The sequence below is a fragment of the Ictidomys tridecemlineatus genome, chromosome 3 (assembly GCF_052094955.1).
Source record: "Ictidomys tridecemlineatus isolate mIctTri1 chromosome 3, mIctTri1.hap1, whole genome shotgun sequence".
Classification (NCBI taxonomy): domain Eukaryota; kingdom Metazoa; phylum Chordata; class Mammalia; order Rodentia; family Sciuridae; genus Ictidomys; species Ictidomys tridecemlineatus.
Window position 1 is genome coordinate 157,150,762 of NC_135479.1, and position 21,381 is coordinate 157,172,142.

Below are 21,381 nucleotides of genomic sequence, written 5' to 3' on the forward strand. Positions count from 1 at the left end.
CATGCCTGTAATCCCAGTGGCTCAGATAGGAGGTTGTGAGTTCAAAGCCAGCCTCAGCAAAGGCAAGGCGCTAAGCAACTCAGTGAGACCCTGTCTCTAAATAAAATATAAAATAGGGCTGGGGATGAGGCTCAGTGGTCCAGTGCCCCTGAGTTTAATCCCAGTTACCAAAAAAATAAAAATAAAATAAAATAGAAAATAAATAAATAAACTCAAAAAGGAACAAGTGACAAAATGAGATGGGGTTTACTTTTCTTATTTTGAATCCCCTTCCTTCCTCATCCATCACCATCAGGGAGAACAATAGTTCAATACCTCTTTTATTTGTTTATATTGGTACTGGGGATTGAATTCAGGGGTGCCTTATCACTGAGCCAAATCCCCAACCCTTTTTATTTTTTATTTTGAGACAGAGTCTGCCCTGTTGCCTAGGTCCTTGCTAAAATTGCTGAGGCTGGCCTTGAACTTGCAATCCTCCTGCCTCAGCTTCCTGAGTTACTGAGATTACAGATGAGCACCACCCACACATGGCTTCCTTTTATTTTTTTGAGAGAGGTTCTCAACAACTTGCTGAGGCAGGCCTTGAACCTGTGATTCTCCTGCCTCGTTAGTTGCTGGGATTACAGGCATGTGCCACCATGCCCAGCTGATAACTGTAGTTTTGAATGCTGTTGGATATATGAATACAACATAAATTTTAAAAGTTTGATAATATTAAATAATTATTTTTTATATTTAGATATGGAAAAGCTATTGTAGTTATGATAAGAAAAATACTTTTTCCCCTGAATTTATTTGTAAATTTTAGAACTGATATTAGCTTCCTAATGACCTAGTATAGGAGGAATGGGTAGAGTTTTACATTTGAAAGCGAGAGTGACTAGAAGTCATTAATTGCTGCAGCTGATAAATACATGGAACTCATGACATCATTGATTATTTTTTTTTTAAGAGAGAGTGAGAGAGAGGGGGGGACAGAGAGAGAGAGAGAGAGAGAATTTTAACATTTATTTATTTTTTCTTAGTTCTCGGCGGACACAACATCTTTGTTGGTATATGGTGCTGCTGAGGATCGAACCCGGGCCGCACGCATGCTAGGCGAGCGCGCTACCGCTTGAGCCACATCCCCAGCCCCCATTGATTATTTTTCAACATGTTTGAATTTCCCATAATATAACACTATAAATACAGGAAAGCCAGTCCTGGTGACTACTCAGGAGGCTGCAGCAGGAGGTGGCAAGTTGAAACCCAGCCTAGTGAGTTAGTGAGACCCTGTCTCAAAGTTAAAAATAAAAAAGGACTGTAGATGTAGCTCAACAGTAGAGCTCTATGTCTAGCTTGTGCAAGGTCCTGAGTTCAACCCCTAAGACCAGGGGTGGGGGCGGTGAGAGAATTCAGGAAAAAGCCTCTGGGAAAATAAGTAAGATACTCATTTTGTGACAAATGCTATGAAGAACAAAAACATGGTGATGAAATGGTCTTCCTACATGAAGTCCAGTCCCAGCTTAGCAAAAGGATCATCTCAGCCCACCAAGTAAGCTTCCCTCTAAATCACCCAGGCAAAACTGCAGGGGCCTCACACCCAAGTGAGCAGGTGGAGAACTTTCTGGTTTGAATCTCTTTAGGCTGTATTTAGTTTTCGTTCTAAAAGGGAGGAACTGGTATTTCACCATTATCCACCATGATCTACCTATCTCCAAAGGCATTTGGTCAAATGTTAATCCAGCCAAGGCTTCTAGACTTGAGGAGCATAAAAATTACCCAGAGGGCTTGTTGAAGTATGGATTCCTGGGCTCCACCCTCCAAAATCTGATTTAGGAGGTCTAGGGTGGGGCCTCATCATTTGGATTTCTAACAAGTTCCTCCTTTGTAGGTCACATTTGGAATATATTGTATTACTAAATTAAATGGATTTCAGGCCTCTGAGTCCTCAGACTAATGGAGCAAATCATTTTCCTAGAGGCAGAGAAGGTCCACTGTAAGGGCACTGATGTCAGTGCCGCGGTGTTGTTTGTGGCTAACGGTTCTTTTAGAAGTACTGACTCCTTCCAATGACCTAGGAAAGCATCTACTGCTGCCTCCAGCGGTTGGCTCCAGAGCTCCGGAAGGCTTGCAGTTCATTCATTCTTTCCTTTATATTTTGGCTGCTGCTTCTATTCTCAACAGCCTAACCTTTATTTTCTCATTATTATTGCAGGTTTGTGTTTAGAACTAGATCTAAGAGGGACATGTTAGACATCCCTAACAATTTAAATGTAGTGAGTGAAACACCCAGGGATATAAATGTGTTATAAAATACCTCCCTAGCTGGGTGTAGTGGCACATGCACACAATCCCAGTGGTTCTGGAGGTAAAGCAGGAGGATTGCAAATTCAAGGCTAGCCTCAGCAATTGAGGGAGACCTTAAGCATCATAGTGGCACCCTGTCTCAAAATATAAATATAAAAAGGGGTAGGGATGATGTAGCTTACTGGTTAAGCGCTATTGGGTTCAATCCCTGATACCAAAACAATTAAAAAAAAAAACCAAAATATTTCCCTAAAACCTTCTGAGTGTCTTTTCATTTAGTTGATCACCACTATTGTCCTGGAACTACTCTAGAATATTCCTTTCATTCAATTGGAACTTGTTGTCAACAAGGGTTTGTGGATTCCAGTTTTCTCCCAAGTCCCACCTTAAAAACAAAAAGCTCATTTTTATCAAAAGGATTTGGAGTTAAACGAATTACCTAGAGAACAAGACAGGATCCTGACAGTAATGAAACTAATAATTATTGCATTGTCAAATAATCAGGGAGGAGAAATAGAGAAAGATAAACAGCTCATCTGGGTAACAGGAAGTAGAAGGAGACATTTGCCTATAAAAGGAGCAGTCCAGTAAGCCTCAGGTTACAAGGAGCACATCGCATAGCTGTCCCGGCCCTGCTGCCTTTGCCGTCTCCCCGTGGTCCTGGAAATGTCAGGCGCAAATGACAGGGTCACTGAGAAGGTAAGTTTCCTTTCTCAAGGAATTAATTGTCTCACATTTGGTTAACACAGTCTTACTAGGTCTCACATTTTCTTTTTGCTGCTATGAGTCAATCCATTTCTGGGTGGAAGAAACCTCCATCTTGGAACCTCCTCCTCTTTACAGATGGATCCTTAACTTTTCTTTTGATTGATACTCTATGTGTGTTTGGGTGAGAATGAAAAGAAATAGTTTCCAACTCCTAAGGAAAAAATTTATCTTGTTGAGAGAGACAAGAAGTGCTGTAGCGAGTTAAGATAAAAATAGTAAAGAAATGGTCAGCTGGGGCTGGGGATGTGGCTCAAGAGGTACCGCGCTCGCCTGGCATGCGTGCGGCCCGGGTTCGATCCTCAGCACCACATACCAACAAAGATGTTGTGTCCGCCAAGAACTAAAAAATAAATATTAAAAAAATATTCTCTCTCTCCCTCTCTCTTTAAAAAGAAATGGTCAGCTAAATTAAAAAAAAAAATGAGAATGTAAGTCGGAAAGTAAAGTGACCGATTGCTTTTTCCCCCAGGAGGAGGAAGCAACCAATTTCCAATGCCCTTGTATCCCATGGGTTCCCAGACTAGACTTGATTCATCCTGGACTGGATAGGAAACTAAATTAAGATATCCTCGTGTATTTACCGGGGCCACTGTGCCAGGCCAGAGGACTGCTTCAGGTCCCCACTTTGCTCAGAGTGGAGTAATGTTCCATCAGTAACGTCAACTATTTTTTTTTTCTTTTGTAAGCTGAAAAAGTGAATCTGGGGAGCATTTTGAAAAGTGCTATACAAATGTAAAAATCACAAATTGGAAGCTAAGAGTTTGAGAGCCTAAGGGAAGAGATTTAAATAGGGGGAGGGGTGAAGAGTAGTAATCCATTCTGAGATTACAATAGGGCTGGAATGGCGTTCTATTCACCCTGGGGGTTAAGAGAAAAAAACACCGTCAGGACCGTACTCAAGTGTGTGTTACTCTGTGGCATTGCTCATTTAACTTCTGAGACTTGGTTTCCTGAGTTGTAAATCAAGAAAACCAATAAATTACCACAAGTGCACCATGAAGATTAAACAGGAGAAAGGCAGCGAGCAACTGTACTGTAGAAAATCAGGAAAAGTTAGTCCCTTCCTACCCACCTGCTTTTTAAACAGTATCCTTCACTCCTGGGATCATTCAAACACTGATGGTGAAGCCCTTCCTTCCCGTGCAAGACCTTGGGATCTTGCTAGCACTGCAAACAAACAAACAAACAACACTGAATGCTTCTTGGCAATATGTTCTTATCTTGAATGGAACAGAGGAAGGCATGCATTCTCTTCTGTCTGTCTGGCCGGGGCTAGACCAGTTCAGGAATTTGTAGACTACTTTGAGTTTTTTCTTTTTTTCTTTTCTTTTTTTAAAGAGAGAGAGGGACGAGAGAGAGAGAGAGAAAGAGAGAATTTTAATATTTATTTTTTAGTTTTCGGTGGACACAACATCTTTGTTTGTATGTGGTGCTGAGGATCGAACCCGGGCTGCACGCATGCCAGGCGAGCCCGCTACCGCTTGAGCCACATCCCCAGCCCTTGAGTTTTTTCTTTAATCAGAATAGCATTAATGAGCCAGAGGATTAAGCAGACAGAGCATTCTAGAGGGTCAGTGGCTTTTTTGGCTGAAGTTACTGCTTTGAGTGAAAGTTGACAATAGCTTGAGTCCAGATCTTTCTGCTGGAAGATAGGAAGACAAGAATACATTCCATAGAGATTTCGGAGATAAATGAAAGTAACACATGCTGAAGAGATGTATGAGATAAATGAAAGTGTTCATGGAGAGGAAAGAACTTGAGGAAAATCCCTCAAAGCCAAATCCTATCTTCTGTTTTCTCTTCATCACCCATTTCCAAAGTGACTTTTGCCCGTTTCCTCATTATTTCATTTATCTAACAAAGGTTCAATACCACATTCAAGGAATCCCAGTACTATCTCCATTCACCTATTGTCTCCTGAGTTTCTTATTTGTACCTTGTGTCTTGAAAGTAAGTAGTTTAGTTGTGTGGCATCAAGTGAGAATATGTGACTGACTCTTCTCTTTCCAGAACTTCCTTGAGGAGCAATTCGATGAGGAAAATGTGATTTTAACACTGGTCCCAGTTACAGAGGAACAAGAATATCCAATAGAAACAAGTGTTTCTTCAACTACAGAAATCAAACAGGAAGGTATCAAACCTTAAAATCCCAGGAAAAACAATAAGAGTATGAGAACAGAGACTGCTCAGTTAGCAGCACTGGGAAGCCCAAGAAAAGTAAAAGTTGGTTTTTTTTCCCCTCCCCTGTTATCTAACTAAACAATACCCACCTAAATCCCACCTCCAGTGCCTGTGGCAAGAGATTTCTCAACTCCCATACTTCTCCATTGCTAAGCTGCTTGCACTACTGCCTGGCTTTTAAGATGCAAAATAGGCATGTGGGCTATTTTGGATAGAAGCAGCTGGTTTTTGTTTTTTTGTTTGAGTCTGTTTGTTGGTTGGTCTATTTGTTGGTGCTAAGAATAGAACCCAAAGACTCAGCTATTTTTTGAGACAGGTCTCCCTAAATTGTCAAGGCTGGACTCACACTTGCACCCTTGTGTCTAAACCTCCTATTTAGTTGGGATTATAGGAATGCACTATCACATCAGGCTCACAACATAATCTTTTCTGTGTGTATGTGGTGCTAAGGATTGAACCCAGGGCCTCATACATGGTAGTCAAACACTCTACCACTGAGCCACATCCCCAGCCCAGAACATGATCTATATTTATAAGGTTTCCAGACATAAAAGAGTCCAAATTCCCAACCATGGAGCTCAATCTCCTCATCTATAAAAATGATAATGAGCTGGAGGATTTCCTCAGGAGTAGAGCACTTGCATAGTATACATGAGGCCCTGAATTGGATGCCAGAAAAGCAAGAAAAAATCGTTGAAACATACTTGCCTCTTAAATAATTTTGAAAAATATCTAGTATTTGCTTGATGAGAATTACTGCTAAAATCTAGCCACTCTGAAAAGCACTCTTTTGTATCTGTTTCCAGTGCTTCATAGAAAGGCATCAAATAAGTATCTTTGGGATGATTTTATCCTCTGGGCCAATAATTGACTACAAGATGAAATAAGTAGTGATGGGTTAGAATTAAGCAGAGTGAAGTCAGATGTGTTGGAGAGAAAAATGAAGTGGGCTGACTGGACCATTGTTGATGGGGTAGAGTTTAGGGGTGTATTCTTTGGTGTCTGATATTTTGTGGTTAAAAATCTAGACACTTTGGAAGTGAAATCCAATATAATGTTCTAATCCAGGTGGTCAAGGGCTACGAAAACAAGATGGAGTATTAAAAAAAAAAATAGAATTCAGAATTTTAATGTAGGTTGGAGTTCCAGGTCTGCCATTTTAATAACTGTGATCTTGGGCAAGCACTTTCATTCCTGAATCTATTTGTTCATTTGTAATATTGAGGGGAAAAATATATGTATGTGTGTGTGTATATATACACACACGTGTGTATATATATAATGTGGAAACTGATTTGTGGGAAAAGTGAGAACATTTTTGTGAAATTATAAAAAATTGTATAAACTTAAATTACTTTGATTCCATTTTTTTTTCAGTCTGCTTTCCTGAAACAAAACCTAATTGCAAAATACAACCCCTTCCCTTGCCGACCATTTTGCCTCCAATTAATAACGTTTCTCGGGATACTTTGAGAAACTGGTGCCAACAATTTAATTTGAGTACTGATGGCCAGGTTAGTACATGGGTGGGAATCCCCTGCTTCTTGATCTAAGGATGGAAACCTTTGCCAAATCTTAACTTTTATTTCCCTTTTAATTTCCTTAGAAAATAGAGGTTTATTTGAGGCTACAGAAGCATGCATATCCCGAACAAAAATATGTAAGTGATGGGTGTGGGGCTGACAGTGAAGGTGGTGGGCTCTCTGTGTGGGTTGGCCTGCCTGCTAATGTGCTATGTATGTGGCACCTCCAAGGCAGGATTTCTTAACTGTAGCACTATGGACTTTTGGAATCAAATAATGTTTCTCTGTGTGTGTTTTAGAGGCAGACCTGTATATTGCATGATGTTTAGGAGCATCCTTAGCTTCTTCCTACTAGGTGGCAATAGCAGCCTCCCCCAACCCTGCAACCCCCATGGTTTTAACAATCAACAGTTTTTCCTAAGGGAACTAATATTTCTAAGCTCCCATACTGACATACACATTTAGGTCAGTATAGAGAATAATAAGGGGCTGTACCCTATTGAAACACCTGTAATCCGGATGGCTGGGGAGGCTCAGACAGGAGGATCATGAGTTCAAAGCCAGCCTCAGCAAAAGTGAGGCGCTAAGCAACTCAATGAGACCCTGACTCTAAATAAAATACAAAATAGGGCTGGGGATGTGGCTCAGTGGTTGAGTGCCCACCCCCGCCAAAAAAAATGAATGATATACTGGGCATGTGGCACACACACTTATAATCCCAGCTACTCAGGAGGCTGAGGCAGAGGGATTGCCATCTGGCTAGTCTTGGAAAACTTAAATAGACTGTGTCTCAAGGAAAAAGAGAGGGAGAGAGAGAAAAAAAAAAAAGTTGGGGGATTTAATGGAGTGGTAGAACATCATTAATTTCAACTTCCAGTTCTGCAAAAAATAAAAAGTAAAAATAACAAGGGCTAGGGAAGGAGCTCATTGGCAGAGTGCTTGCCCAGCAGGTATAATTCCAGTAAAGTACAGGGAGAAACTATGATTTAAGTTAATACAAGCCACCCTTATGGCAGTAACACTTCTCCAAATACTTACCATGAATTTCATTTTCAGGATATTCCTGAAACATCTCAGGAGGCCAGATTGAAGCCAGTTTCCAGGAAATGGAAGGCAGCGGCCAATGCAACAGGGCTTCAGGAAAGGCATAATAAGGTTAAAAGAGAGGAAGAGACTAACATGATTGAAGTTGTAAATTCAGCTCAGGAGTCCATATTGGCATCTTGGGCAAGGATTGCTGCCAGAGCCAATCAGCGCAAGGCTGTGAATTCGTGTCCCATCCCTACTTCTGTGGAGGCCTTTTTGCTGCAAACCTCTGGTAAGATCAGCCTTAAGATGTGAGTACTAGACCCAAGAAACAGGTTAATGTTTATTACTGCAAGACTGTAAGGGGGCAAAAGGGAAGGAATTAGTTAAAATAACTGTAGATTAGAAATTGGATTCATGTGGGACTTCTTTGGTCGATGAATAGCCAAGTTTTGTTTGGATGGATCTCTAGGCCAGGTGACTGGATAATTGTCCTTTTTCATCACAAAGCAGAATTCCAAGGTGGGAAGAAAGCATAATCTAATATGGCTGGCTAATCCCCTAAGGTCTTTTCCTCTTAAGGCAATTCCTTGATTTAATTATCTCCTAAGTATGAAACATTGGTAAATTACTTGGCTTAAGCCCTGGTGTCATTCTCTATGAAAACATTATAAATACCTATGTCCTAGAATGATTGTGAGACTTATGTGAAGCACATGACTTGTCATGTTGGAGAGCAAACAATGACCATGGAAATGTTTGGTGCAAGGCTGAGGGTGTAGCTCAGTGAAGTGCTTGCCTAGCAGATCTGAGGTCTGAGATTCAATTCCCAGCACTGGAGGGGAAAGAAAAAATAGATAGGGCTGGGGATGTGGCTCAAGCGGTAGCATGCTCGCCTAGCATGGGTGCGGCCAGGGTTCAACCCTCAGCACCACATACAAACAAAGATGTTGTATCCGCCGAAAACTAAAAAATAAATACAATTCTCTCTCTAAAAAAAAAAAGAAAAAAGAAAAAAATAGATATAAATGTTAATAATGTACTTAAGAATACATATATTAATAGGTAAATCACTTAGAATCCTGGACACAAAGCAAGCATTACAAAAAGTTAACTATCATTTCTCTTGTTCTATATAATTTGTGAACCTAGATGATAATGTTTTTTTTATTTACACTTCTTATTTATTTATTTATTACCAAGAGTTGAACTCAGGGGCACTTGACCACTGAGCTACATGCCCAGCCCTATTTTGTATTTTATTTGGGGACTCACGGAGTTGTTCAGCTCCTTACCATTGCTGAGGCTGGCTTTGAACTAGAGATCCTCCTACCTTTGCCTCCCAAGCCAGATTATAGGCGTGCACCACTGTGCCCGAGGCCTGCACTTTTTTTATGTATTTTATTTAACTGATTTATCAGCAGAATAGAAGGATAAAATAAAGAGTGACTTCCTGAGGGGTTTTATTGGAGAAACATCCAGATCTTGCCATTCATATTCGCTTCTCTTCCCTTCCCAGGTATCAGGTGGTGTGTGGTCCATGGACAATTTCTTTCTGCAGAAACAGCAGGCTGGGTTCGCCTGCAGTTCCATGCAGGTCAGACTTGGGTCCCTGACACTCCCAAGAGGATGATTTCCCTCTTCCTGTTACCTGCCTGTATTTTTCCACCCTCGGGACTAGAAGATAATATGTTATGTCCTGAGTGTGTAAAAAGGTAACATTTGATTTTTTTTCTAAGCATGGCATACAAATAAGGGAGATGTGTAGATGGATTTAGTTAAGGGAGATGTGTAGATGGATCTCTGAAAATATATGGGAAGTAGCTATACTAGAGTAGTTTAGGGAGGTTTCCTAAGAGGTTATATATACTGGGGGGGGGGGGAGGCGAGCTTACCAGTTGGAAAGGAATCATTTGGGCCTTTTTTTAATGGAAATAGCCAATACCAATATGGAAAAAGATTATCATGCACTTGGAAACTGCAAAATAGGTCAAGATTATTAATACATATATATTGAGTGAATCTGGGAAAAGGTGAACAGACCAGAAAAGATTTTTATAGTCTCATATAAAATATATAATGACCCTGTAGGTCATTATATATTATATATTATATATTATTGCTCAGTCATTTGGCAGGGGACACAGACTTCTTTTTTTTTCCTTTTTCTTTTTGGTACTTGGGATTGAACCCAGGTATGCCTAACCTCTGAGCTACATCCCCAGTCTTTCTTATTTATTTATTTATTTATCTGAGCTACATCCCCAGTCTTATTTATTTATTGATTGATTGAACTTGGGGGCACTCAACCACTAAGCCACATTCCCAGATCTATTTCATATATTTAGAAATGGGATCTATTTATTGATTGATTGAACTTGGGGGCACTCAACCACTAAGCCACATTCCCAGATCTATTTCATATATTTAGAAATGGGATCTTACCGAGTTGCTTAGTACCTTGCTTTTAGCTGTAGTTGGTTTTGAACACATGGTCCTCCTGCCTCAGCCTCTGGAACCGCTGGGATCACCAAGCCCGGCCTCACTAAATTGCTGAGGCTGGCCTTGAACTTAAAATCATCCTGCCTCAGCCTCACTAGTTGCTGGGATTACAGGTGCCCAGCTTTGAGACAGACACTTCTTTCAGAATATAATGATTACATAGCCTCTAGGAAAAAAAACATACATTACAAGCTGTTTTAGGTTTTAGAGAGACCATAAAAGTAATCTCTCCCCCACACACATTCTTCCTACTCCTTTCTCTTTTTTTTTAACTTTTTTTTTAATTCTTTTCAGTTACTCGTGACAATAGAACATATTTTGACATACATACATGGAGTATGACTTAATTAATTAGGATCCCATTCTCTTGGTTGTACATGATGTGGAGTTACACTGGTCATGTGTTCATATATGAACATAGGAAAGTTCTGTCTGATTCGTTCTACTGTCTTTCCTATTCCCATCCCCTCTCCTTTCCCTACACTCCCCTGCCCAATCTGGTGAACCTTCATCCCCCCTTTTTTTTTTAAATATTTATTTTTTAGTTTTTGGTGGACACAACATCTTTATTTGTACGTGGTGCTGAGGATTGAACCCAGGGCCATGCGCATGCCAGGCGAGCATGCTGCCGCTTGAGCCATATCTTCAGCCCCTTCACCCCCTTTTTGAGTCAGCATTTGCAGAGAACATTCAACCTTTGTTTAACATTTTGGGATTGGCTTATTTCACTTAGCATGATAGTCTCTAGCTCCTTCTATTTACTGGCAAATGCCATCATTTCATTCTTTATGGCTGAGTAATATATTCCAATATGTTCTACTTGTTTCTTCATTTTTTAATGGGAGTATCATAAGTGTGTGTAAATGGGGAGGAACTGTGGGATGGGAAAGTATAAAGATGACCACTGCAATAAACAGGAGTCCTGAGACAGTGCTGTTCCTCTGTTAAACATGTACCCTTTAAAAAATATATATATATATATTTTTTAAATACTTTTTTGTAGTTGTAGATGGGTATAATGCCTTTATTTATCTATATGTGGTGCTGAGGATCCAACCCAGGGCCTTGCACGGGCTAGGAAAGTGCTCTACCACTGAGCCACAACCCAGCCCCTCTGTGTATCCTTTTAACTCACTATCCTGTATGGGGGTAAACTGCTCAGGAGCTCCAGAATTGCATTTCTTGTTTATCAGCCACTTTCAAGGGGTTAGTGTTAAATGGTATCTACTCTAGTAAATTTTTTTACAATTCTTTTCTAACTTGTCTTGTAGGAATAAGAAGATGATGAAAGGATTAATTATAACAAGAGAGAAAAAGCAATGCACTGTAGGATACCGAAAGGTGCCACCTTAAGCAATGTGTTTTTTTTTTTTTTTGTAAATAAAAGGTTTATTAGAACACAGCCACCCTCCTTCATTTACATTTTTTTTAAGAGAGAGAGAGAAAGAGAGAGAGAGAACCTGGGCCGCACGCATGCCAGGCAAGTGCTCTACCGCTTGAGCCACATCCCCAGCCCTCATTTACATTTTTTTAAAGAGAGAGTGAGAGAGATAGAGTCTAGAGAGAGAGAGAGAGATTGTTGAAGTACTATTTTGATCTGAAGGCAATTGAGAAGAAACAGACAAAGTTTTCTGCTTTCCCACTATTGGCCCCAAAACAGGACATAAATTTGCAAATATTCCTCTTCCCTCCCAGGACAAGTGGTGGAGAGCCCATAGGTAAATCATCACACAGCCTGATGAATGCTGGGCTGGTTTCTGACCGTCTTTCATTTTCAGTGTCTCCTGATCATTTGTGTCAGACTCCAAGTATTAACTATATATAGAAAGAGCTGCTAGGTTTATGGGGAAACTGAGCAAAAGAGTTCTTTTATGCTTCTCTTTAATATTAATTTTGTGTGTGTACTAAGATTGAACCCAGGGACACTCTACCACTGGGCTATAACCCTAACCCCCTGCCTCTTTATTAACTACCTATTATTACTAGTTGTGATGAATTATTATCTTTATGTGGCACTGAGGATCGAACCCAGGGCCTCACACGTGTAGTCAAGTACTCTACCACTGAGCTACAACCCCAGTTGTATATTTGGTTTCATGCTTTTTGTTGAACATCTTATGATTTTGATGTGTGTGTTTGTGTTTGTGTTTTACTAGGGATTGAACCCAGGAAAACACTACTACTAATCTATATTCACAGCCCTTTATATTTTATTTTGATATAGGGTCTCAGTAAATTACTGAGGCTGATTGGGTGTGGAGATACACATTTGTAATCCCCCAGAGACTTGGGAGGCTAGGTCAAGATGATTCCAAGTTTGAGATCAGTCTCAACAGCTTAGCAAGACCCTGTCTAAAAAAAAAAAGATGGGGTGTGGCACAGTGGTAAAGCATCCCTGGTACCCCCCTCCCTCCCAAAAAAAAGTTGCCAAAGCCAGCTTTGGATTTGCAATCCTCCTACCTCAGTCTCGTAAGTAGTTGGGATTATGGTCCTCACCACACTGGCCACTGACTAAGGTTTGACGTGTATCCAACATTCTGCATGATAATTCATAACTATCTAGGCCCTAATCCTCCATTCCTCAGTTATACCTGTTTTTTTTCCTCCCGCCAAGCCTCTATAAATCTTTTTACTGACATTGCAACTTTGCCCTTTTTAGGATGCTTTATATTTAGAATCATACACATGTATTTTAAAGTAGTCTGAATTATGTATTTAAGGTCTCTTCATGTCTTCATGGATTATTTTTTTAGTGCTGAGTGTATCCATTCTCAAGATATACCACAGTTCATGTATTCATTCAGCTACCGAAAGACACCTTGGTTGCTTCCAAGTTTTGGCAGTTATGAATAAAGCTGCTATAAACATCAGTGTGCAGATTTTTGTGTGTTTGGAGGGGTAGTACATAAATTTTCACTCATCTGAGTAAATGCCAAAAAGCATGGATTCCATGGTAGGAGTTTAGCTTTGTAACAAACTGACTTTTCAAAGTGGCTATGGCATTTTGCATTTCCACCAGCAATGATGGAGCTCTTTTTTTTTTTTTTATTCTTGGTGGTACTGGGGATTGAACACAGGGCCTTGAGCATGCAAGGCAAGCACTGTACCAACTGAACTATGTCCCCAGCCCAATGATAGAATGATAGTCTCATTGCACCTCATGCTTGTCACCATTTGCCATTGCCTGTGCTTGGGTTTTAGCATTCTAACAAGTATGTAGTAGTAGTATCTCATAGTTTTAGTTTTGCAGTTCCCTAATAACATGAAGTTCAGCACCTTTCCATATGCTTATTTGCCATCTGTATCTTTTGGTGAAGTGTCAATTGCAGTTTATCCTTGTTCCTTTACAGTTAGTGTCCCCCCCCTTCAAGATTTTTTTTATCTTGAGTTTCTACAGTTTGGATGTAATATGCCCTAGATGTAGGGTTTTTTGATGCTTATCTTCTGAACTTCCTGCATCTGATTTTGTCATTAATTTTGATATACTCAACTATTGCTTTAAATATTTCTTCTGGTATTCTCATTACATGCATGGAAGCTTTTTACTATTGCCTCATCAGACTTGTGCATTCATTTCTGTCTTTCATTCTATTTTCTTTTTGCGTTTCTGTTTGGGGTGTTTCCATTGACATTTCTTCAAGCCCGCTGACCCAGTGCTTAGGTGTGTCCAGTCTGTTATTAAGTCTGAAAGGCAAGCTTCATTTCCCTTACAGTGTTTCTGTTTCTACCTTTTCATTGAGTTCCCGTCTCCACTCAGCATTGCCCGTCTGTGCTTGAGTGTTCATTTTTTTTCCATCAGAGCCCTTTGTGTGTGTGTATTTGTATATAAAATCATTATTTTTGGTACTGGGAATTGAACTCAGGGACATTCAACCACTGAGCCATATCCCCAACCCTATTTTGTATTTAGAGACAGGGTCTCACTGAGTTGCTTAGTGCCTCAATGTTGCTAAGGCTGGATTTGAACCCACAATCCTCCTGTCTCAGCCTTCCTTAGTATATTAACTGAAGTTGTCCTAAATTTCTGGCCTGATAAGTTTAACATCTCTGTCATATCTTAGTCAGATTTGTTTTTTCCCTAAGTGTTGTTTTCCAGGTGGGCTCTGAGCTCATGGGCTCAAGTGTCCTTACCATCTCCTCCCAAGTAGCTGGGACTACAGGTCCCTGCCACTGTGCCCACTTTCAATCTGGATCTGTCTTTACTTTTGTTCTATTTATTTTGGTTTTGAGGATTGAACCCCTCAGAGGTGCTTTACCACTGAGCCACATTCCCAGCCCTTTTTTATATTTTGAGATAGGCTCTTGGTAAATTGCTGAGGCTGCCTTTGAACTTGTGATCCTCTGCCTCAGCCTCCCAAACTGTTGGGATTACAGGTGTGGGCAATCACACTGAGCTCTTGCTCTGTGCTTTAAAAACCATGTTTAAATCTTGCTATGCCTTATAAAATTTTGTCAAAAGCCCAATTCAATGTGCTGGCTAAAAGAAACTAGGTACTAGTTCACGAGGAGGCTTCTTTTGGGCTCCTGTGGCAAATATTCTAAATATTCTCAATATCTACCTGTCTTTTTTCCAATATTTGGAACAACAGTTTGCTCTGTGATATCAGTTGCATCCTGAGTATGAATTGTTTTTCAAGTTTATTGGGCTTGCTTTTTTTTTTTTTTAAAGAGAGAGAGAGAGAGAATTTTAATATTTATTTTTCAGTTTTCGGCGGACACAATATCTTTGTTTGTATGTGGTGCTGAGGATCGAACCCGGGCCGCACGCATGCCAGGCGAGCGCGCTACCGCTTGAGCCACATCCCCAGACTCTTTATTTATTTATTTATTTTTTTAATTTTCTTTTTTTTGTGTGTGACACTGTGGATTGAACCCACAGCCTCACACATGCTTGGCTTTTTTCTTGTTAGATTGGGAGTTGTATGTTTTTCACATGCTGGATCAGAAATATTCTTAGTTCTTTTCTTTTCCTTTTTTTTTTTTTTTTCTTATTTTATACCAGGGATTAACCACTGAGCCACATTCCATCCCTGTTTATGTTTTTATTCTGAGATAGGGTCTCCCTAACTTGCTTAGGGCCTGGATAAATTGATGAGGCTGGCTTTGAATTTATGATCATCCTGCCTCAACCTTCAAAGTCAGGGCCCCCAGCATTTTTTTTTTTTTCCCTTTCACTGGTGCTGGGAATTGAACCGAGAGTCTTGTGCATGCTGGGCAAGTGCTCTATCACTGAGTTCCACATCCAATTATTCCTTTCAAAATGTTTAGGCATGTATAATCATTAGAAAGGTACTTAGGTTTATAGAGTAAAATATTTTTCAATGATAGAACCTTGTTCAACCATACTATACATACTCACTTGTACAATGAAATTACTAAAAGATTTACTGAATAACAAAATTCCTACAGGTGAAAATGCTGAGTAAAAGTATATGCATTTGTAAGCTTTTCTTTGTTTTGTTTTGTTTTTGGTGATACTGAGAATTGAGCCCTGGATCAACCACCACTGAGCTACATCCCTAGTCCATGCCTTCCCCCCTTGTTTTCTTTTAAATTTTGAGACAAGGTCTTGCTGAATTGCCCAGACTGGACTTGCTTTAACATCCCAAATAGTTGGTATTACAGTCATGTGCCACCTTGCCCTACTCAGCATTTTTACGTTTAAGATGACTAAATGGTCTCCACAGAGGTTGTTCCAATTGGTGGTCCCACTAGTCATATACAAGAATGCTGTGCACTTTGGTGCATGCCTGTAATAACAGACTAGGGAGGCTGAGGTAGGAGGATTGCAAGTTTGAGGATAGCCTCAATAATTTAGTGAGATTCTGTGTCAAATTTTAAAAAGAAGGATGTAGCTCAGTGGTAAAGTGCCCCTGTTTTCAATTCCCAGGACCAAAAGAAAAAAATATAAATATGCTACCTGTTCCCACATTAACAACCTTTTGGTGTTTTGTCAAATTTATTTGGTAAACATGAGATTTTGGTGTTTTATAACAGTTTTAAGGGTTCTTATCACTAAAAAGCTCTGACTCTTGGTCCTGTGGATACCCAATGGGTATCTACAAATAGAAGAAAAGTTTAACATCACTCTCTTTACTTTGTGTTTCCTTTGTTACCTTAAACTTTGGGTCATATTCCTGCTCCACTCTCCCTATAGGCATGTTAAATATTTAAGGAGGAGTTTAAATACTAAAATCGTTATTCCTCTCCCTTTGATGCTGAAGTCACCAAGAGTAACTAGGTATTTTCAGGATTTGCAGGGACATCAACAGATCATCAAGCAGCTTTCACTTTTTTTGGGGGGGCAGTTTTGGGGATTGAACCCAGGTGGGGTTAACCACTGGGCTACATGCTCAGCCCTTTTTGATTTTTTTATTTTGAGACAGGGTCTTGCCAAGTTGCCCAGGCTGGCCTTGAACTTGTGATGCTCCCGTCTCAGCCTTCCAGAGTCCCTGGGACTATGGGCATATGCCCCTTGCCCAGCTGTCAGTCAGCTTTTACAGTGTCCTGTTTCAGATCAGCTCCCCCATGTCTTTCACTCCCCGCCCCACTGAGGCCCAGAAGTCTCCAGTCACTGCCCTAAACCTGCCAAGAACAGTGAGTCTTCCAGACAGATCACTGATGAGACTGCCTTCCTATGGGGGAGCAGCTGTAATTTTGAGAACAGAGACTATCCCCCTAAGCAGGAACACCTGTCTCTTGGGAACCAAATTGCCCCTCAAGCCAGAAGATTTTTTCATGGAGCCAGAGCTGAGATAATGATCAGCCAGACCACTGTTGGAGCAGTACTGCTTGCTTGGCCATGCATGTTCCTTGCACCCTTCCCTGTATAATCTGGAAGTTCTGTCAATACCCCAAGACAGGGCTGCAGATGCTTGATCCCCCTGTCTTTCTGATACAGCTATATTTAATATATTCTTGCCTTGCACAATTTTTCTGTTTGGGACAAGTGGCCAGACCTGATTTGTTGGGACTCCCCAGAGTCAGGCCCCCTCTGACCTAGGACTCTATTAACATTTTGTTCTTTTGTATGCTTAGGTTTTGTCTTGTTTTGGTGGGGGCAGCTCCTGTACTGGGGATTGAACTCAGCGCCTTACACATGCTAGGCAAGGGTTCTACTACAGAGCTACATTCCCCAAGAACTTGATTTTGAAACAAGGTCTCACTCAATCGCCCAGGCTCCTCCTTTGTATCTGGGATTATAGGCATGTGTGGGAAAATGCCAGAGTGCCTGACTGGTTACTTGTTGAATTTTAAATATTGGGTTCTGATCCACTTGGAAATTCTTTCTAGTCTAAAATATGAGCTCTGTGGGTCTCTTTCCTTTTTTAAAATATTTATTGTTTAGTTATAGGTGGACACAATATCGTTATTTTTTATTTTGTGTGGTGCCAAGGATCCAACTGAGTGCCTCAGGCATGCTAGGCAAGCGCTCTACCTCTGAGCCACAATCCCAGCACAGGTCTCTTTCTTCCTTCTTTTTTTTTTTTTTTAAGTATTCGGGATCAAACTTAGGTCCTCTTGCATGCTAGGCTGGCACTCTGTCACTGAGTTATAACCCCATTCTTCTATATTTCTGTTGACATGTATTTACATATGTAAGCATGTACACCTTTAGTGATTTTTCTCATTATGTCTTTTAAAAAATTTTTTTGGAACTGGGGATTTAACCCACGGACACTTTACCACTGAGCCACATCCCCAGCTCTTCCCCCCTTTCATTTTTATTTATTTTGAGATAAGGTCTCATCAAGTTGCTGAGAGCCTTGCTAAATAGCTAAGGATGGCATTAAATTTTCAATTCTCCTGCCTTAGCCTCCCGAGTCACTAGGATTACAGGTATGTACTACCTCACTTGGCTCATTATGGTTTATAGTTTTATTTATCATATTTTTTATTTAAAAAAAATTTTTAGTACTGGTGATTGAACCCAGGGGTGCTTAACCACTGAGCTATATCCCCAGCCATATATTTTTTTTTTTTTAAATTCTGGGACAGGGTCTCTCTAAATTGCTTGGGGCCTCGATAAATTGTGGGCCTTGCTAAGTAGCTGAGACTAACCCTCAAACTTGTGATCCTACTGTTTCACTTCCCAAGTTGCTGGTTTATAGGCATGGGCCACCATGGCAGCTATCAATCTATTTATGTTGTTGTTTAGTATACATGAGGCAAGACAATAAAATGTCAGAAAATAATGCAAAGTTTTTGGGGTGGTACTGGGGATTGAACCCAGGAGCACTTTACCACTGAGTCACATCCTTAGCCCCTGCTTTGATTTTCCTTATTTTTTTTTTTTTTATTTCGAGACAGAATCTTGCCAAGTTGCTTAGGACCTCACTAAATTGCAAGGCTGCCCTCAAACTTGTGAGCCTCCTGTCTTAGCCTCCTGAGTTGCTGGGCTTACAGGGTGAGTCACTGAGCCCAGCTAACATGGATCTCTTAAAAAGTGGTGATGAGCTAGTTGGGTGTGGTGTTGCACTCCTGTAATCCCAGCGACTACAGAGACTGAGGCAGGAGGATCACAAATTCAAAGCCAGCCTCAGCAACTTAGTGAGGCCCTAAGCAATTTAGCAAGACCCTGTCTCAAAATTTTTAAAAAGGGCTGGGGATGTGACTCAGTTTTTCACCATCCCTGAGTTCTATCCCTGGTACCAAAAAAAAAAAAAAAGAAAAAGAAAAAACTAAAAAGTGGTGCTGAGATGTATAAACATCAAGTTTACCTATAGCAACGTGTCTTCTAACATAATTTTGTCTCTTATGAAGCATGCTGCCATAGTCACCATTTCCACCTTCCCCCAGGTTTGAGTGGGTATTGTCTTCAATGCAACTGAGTTATCAATCAGGGTTCTCCAGAGAAATAGAACCAACAGAATCCATAGATATGTAGATACACAAGAGGAGATTCATGTCAGAATGGCGTCACATAATTAGGGCCATGGAGTCCCACAGGAGCTATCTGCAAGCTGGGTGGCCAGGAAAACCTGGTGGTATCAGTCAGTCCTAGTTCAAACACTGAAGAACCACGGAATGGAGACTAATTCTCAATATAGAGAAAAGTGGGGAGGTGAGGAAAAGGAAGAAAAGGGATGTGCCACCTCAATAAGAGAAAATTTGCTGTTCCTTGGACTGGCTACTCCATTTGGGGCTTCCCAGGATTGGATGGTTCCTGTCCCCTGCTGAGGGAGGATCTTTACTCAGGCTGATTCAAATGATAATCTCCAGCAGCGATGGGATTATGGCTTCTCCTCTTGGAAAGCTAATAAAATGATTTGACACTCATGGATAGAACATTTTGGGTGTAAGGGTACAGCTCAGTGGTACATCACCCACCTAGTATGCTCTGGGTTCAATCCTCGGTACTGCTAAAAAGAGAAAAACAAGATCACCTGTGCGGCAAGGGATTTTCTTCCCCCCATAAGTTGAGATCATCTCAATCAATTAAAAAATTATCTGGAAAACAAAAGAACAACTCTTCGGATTCTCACCCCCTGTGATAGACATTGGGGTAGTGGTGTGGGCCCAATCCAATACTTAGATTCCTAAAACAAAGCTAGAGGACTCATTTAAAAGTTACTTCTGGGGGCTCTGGATGTGGTTCAAGTGGTAGCACACTTTCCTAGCATGCATGAGGCACTAGGTTCGATTCTCAGCAACACATAAAAATGAAATAAAGATATTATGTCCACCTAAGACTAAAAAATAAATATTAAAAAAGTTATTTGTAGGGCTGGGGATGTGGCTCAAGCGGTAGGTAGTGCGCTCGCCTAGCGGGCGTGCGACCCAAGTTCGATCCTCAACACCACATACAAAGATGTTGTGTCCTCTGAGAACTAAGAAAAAAAATAAATAAATGTTAAAATTCTCTCTAAAAAAAAAAAAAATTTACTTGTAACTCAGTGTTATATATTAACCTTCTTCAAGAAAGGAGCACAATGGTCCATCGCCTCCTCCAAAAGAGTCAAGAAAGTTAAGATAGATGAGTTTTAATTAGTCAAAGTAGACAGTGATTTCATTATTAATCGCTTGAGCTGGGGAGGAAGATCTGCGACACAGTACTTGCCTAACATGCAGGAGGCCCTGGGTCTGATCCCCAACACTGCAATAAATAAGAACAACTTAATCATTTAAAGTAGCTATCTAATTTAGTCTTTTATGAGTTGGTGGCCCTGATGAAACCCAGGGTCTCATGTGTGCTAGTTATTTTTTTCTAGTTTAGCCTTTGTTTCCCCCACCCCTTTTTTTTTTCAGTGGAGGTCCTGGGAATTGAACACAGAGTGATTTGCCACTGAGCTAAACACTCAGCTCCGCCCCCTCCCCCTTTAATTTTTATTTTGAGGCAGTGTATCGGTGGTTCGTCCCCTTTATGCTTTGAATGCAACCCTTGCTTCTCTGCCACCTTGACTTATTTTTTAAAATGACATTCCCCCCCTCACATCTTTTTTTCTAGACCCCTCCCTAATCTCAGGGTAAACAGGATTACCTTCCCCATCCCGCCCTCCTAGTCAGAGTTATCTGTCCTGGAGCCCACACCCACTACAGGAGTGAAGTAATTCTGATTTAGGCATGGCACCAAAGATCTAAGAAATGACTGTCTCCCAATTTAACAAGGGAATTATGACTCCCAGCAGAGAACACTGGAATATAGCCTTTAAGTGACCTTAAAAACCTCCTATTTCCCCTGATGGTCACAATCACAACCTCTAGGACAGAAGTTCCCTGTGTTTCTCCTTTTCTAGCAAAGCAATAAAACTTATTTTCCCAAAACTGTGTCCTCACATTGGACTAGCATTGGGGACAAGGATGGAGATTTCAGTAATAAACTGGCACCCCAGATAGGACTTGAGAGCAGCCCCCACTCTGGCCTGGCCATCCAAGCAATCCCACTTCCATGCTGAGGATGCAAGGTGGTGGTGAATGTGTTGAGTGCCAACTGCAGGAAAGTTAGGTCTGAGTTTGTCTGGGGAACAACCGGAGCAGCTATTCCAGTGAGTAAAGGGAGGGATGGAGGGATCAACCCAGTAGCTGCAGAAGCTCCTTCTACTTTGGGAACTCAGGCCTTCGCTCCCTGAACAGACAGGTTGCTCCATCTGCT

General features: G+C 40.8%; 1 protein-coding gene across 1 annotated transcript; it reads left to right on the forward strand.

Annotated features, from left to right (window-relative positions):
• The first annotated feature begins 4,052 nt into the window (after positions 1-4,052).
• On the forward strand, positions 4,053-11,642 carry Dppa2 (developmental pluripotency associated 2). The gene is given in 7 exon segments (XM_078041178.1): positions 4,053-4,109; positions 5,068-5,224; positions 6,616-6,752; positions 6,845-6,898; positions 7,818-8,079; positions 9,307-9,502; positions 11,561-11,642. Coding segments are annotated over 7 exon segments (945 nt in total).
• Positions 11,643-21,381: the final 9,739 nt, after the last annotated feature.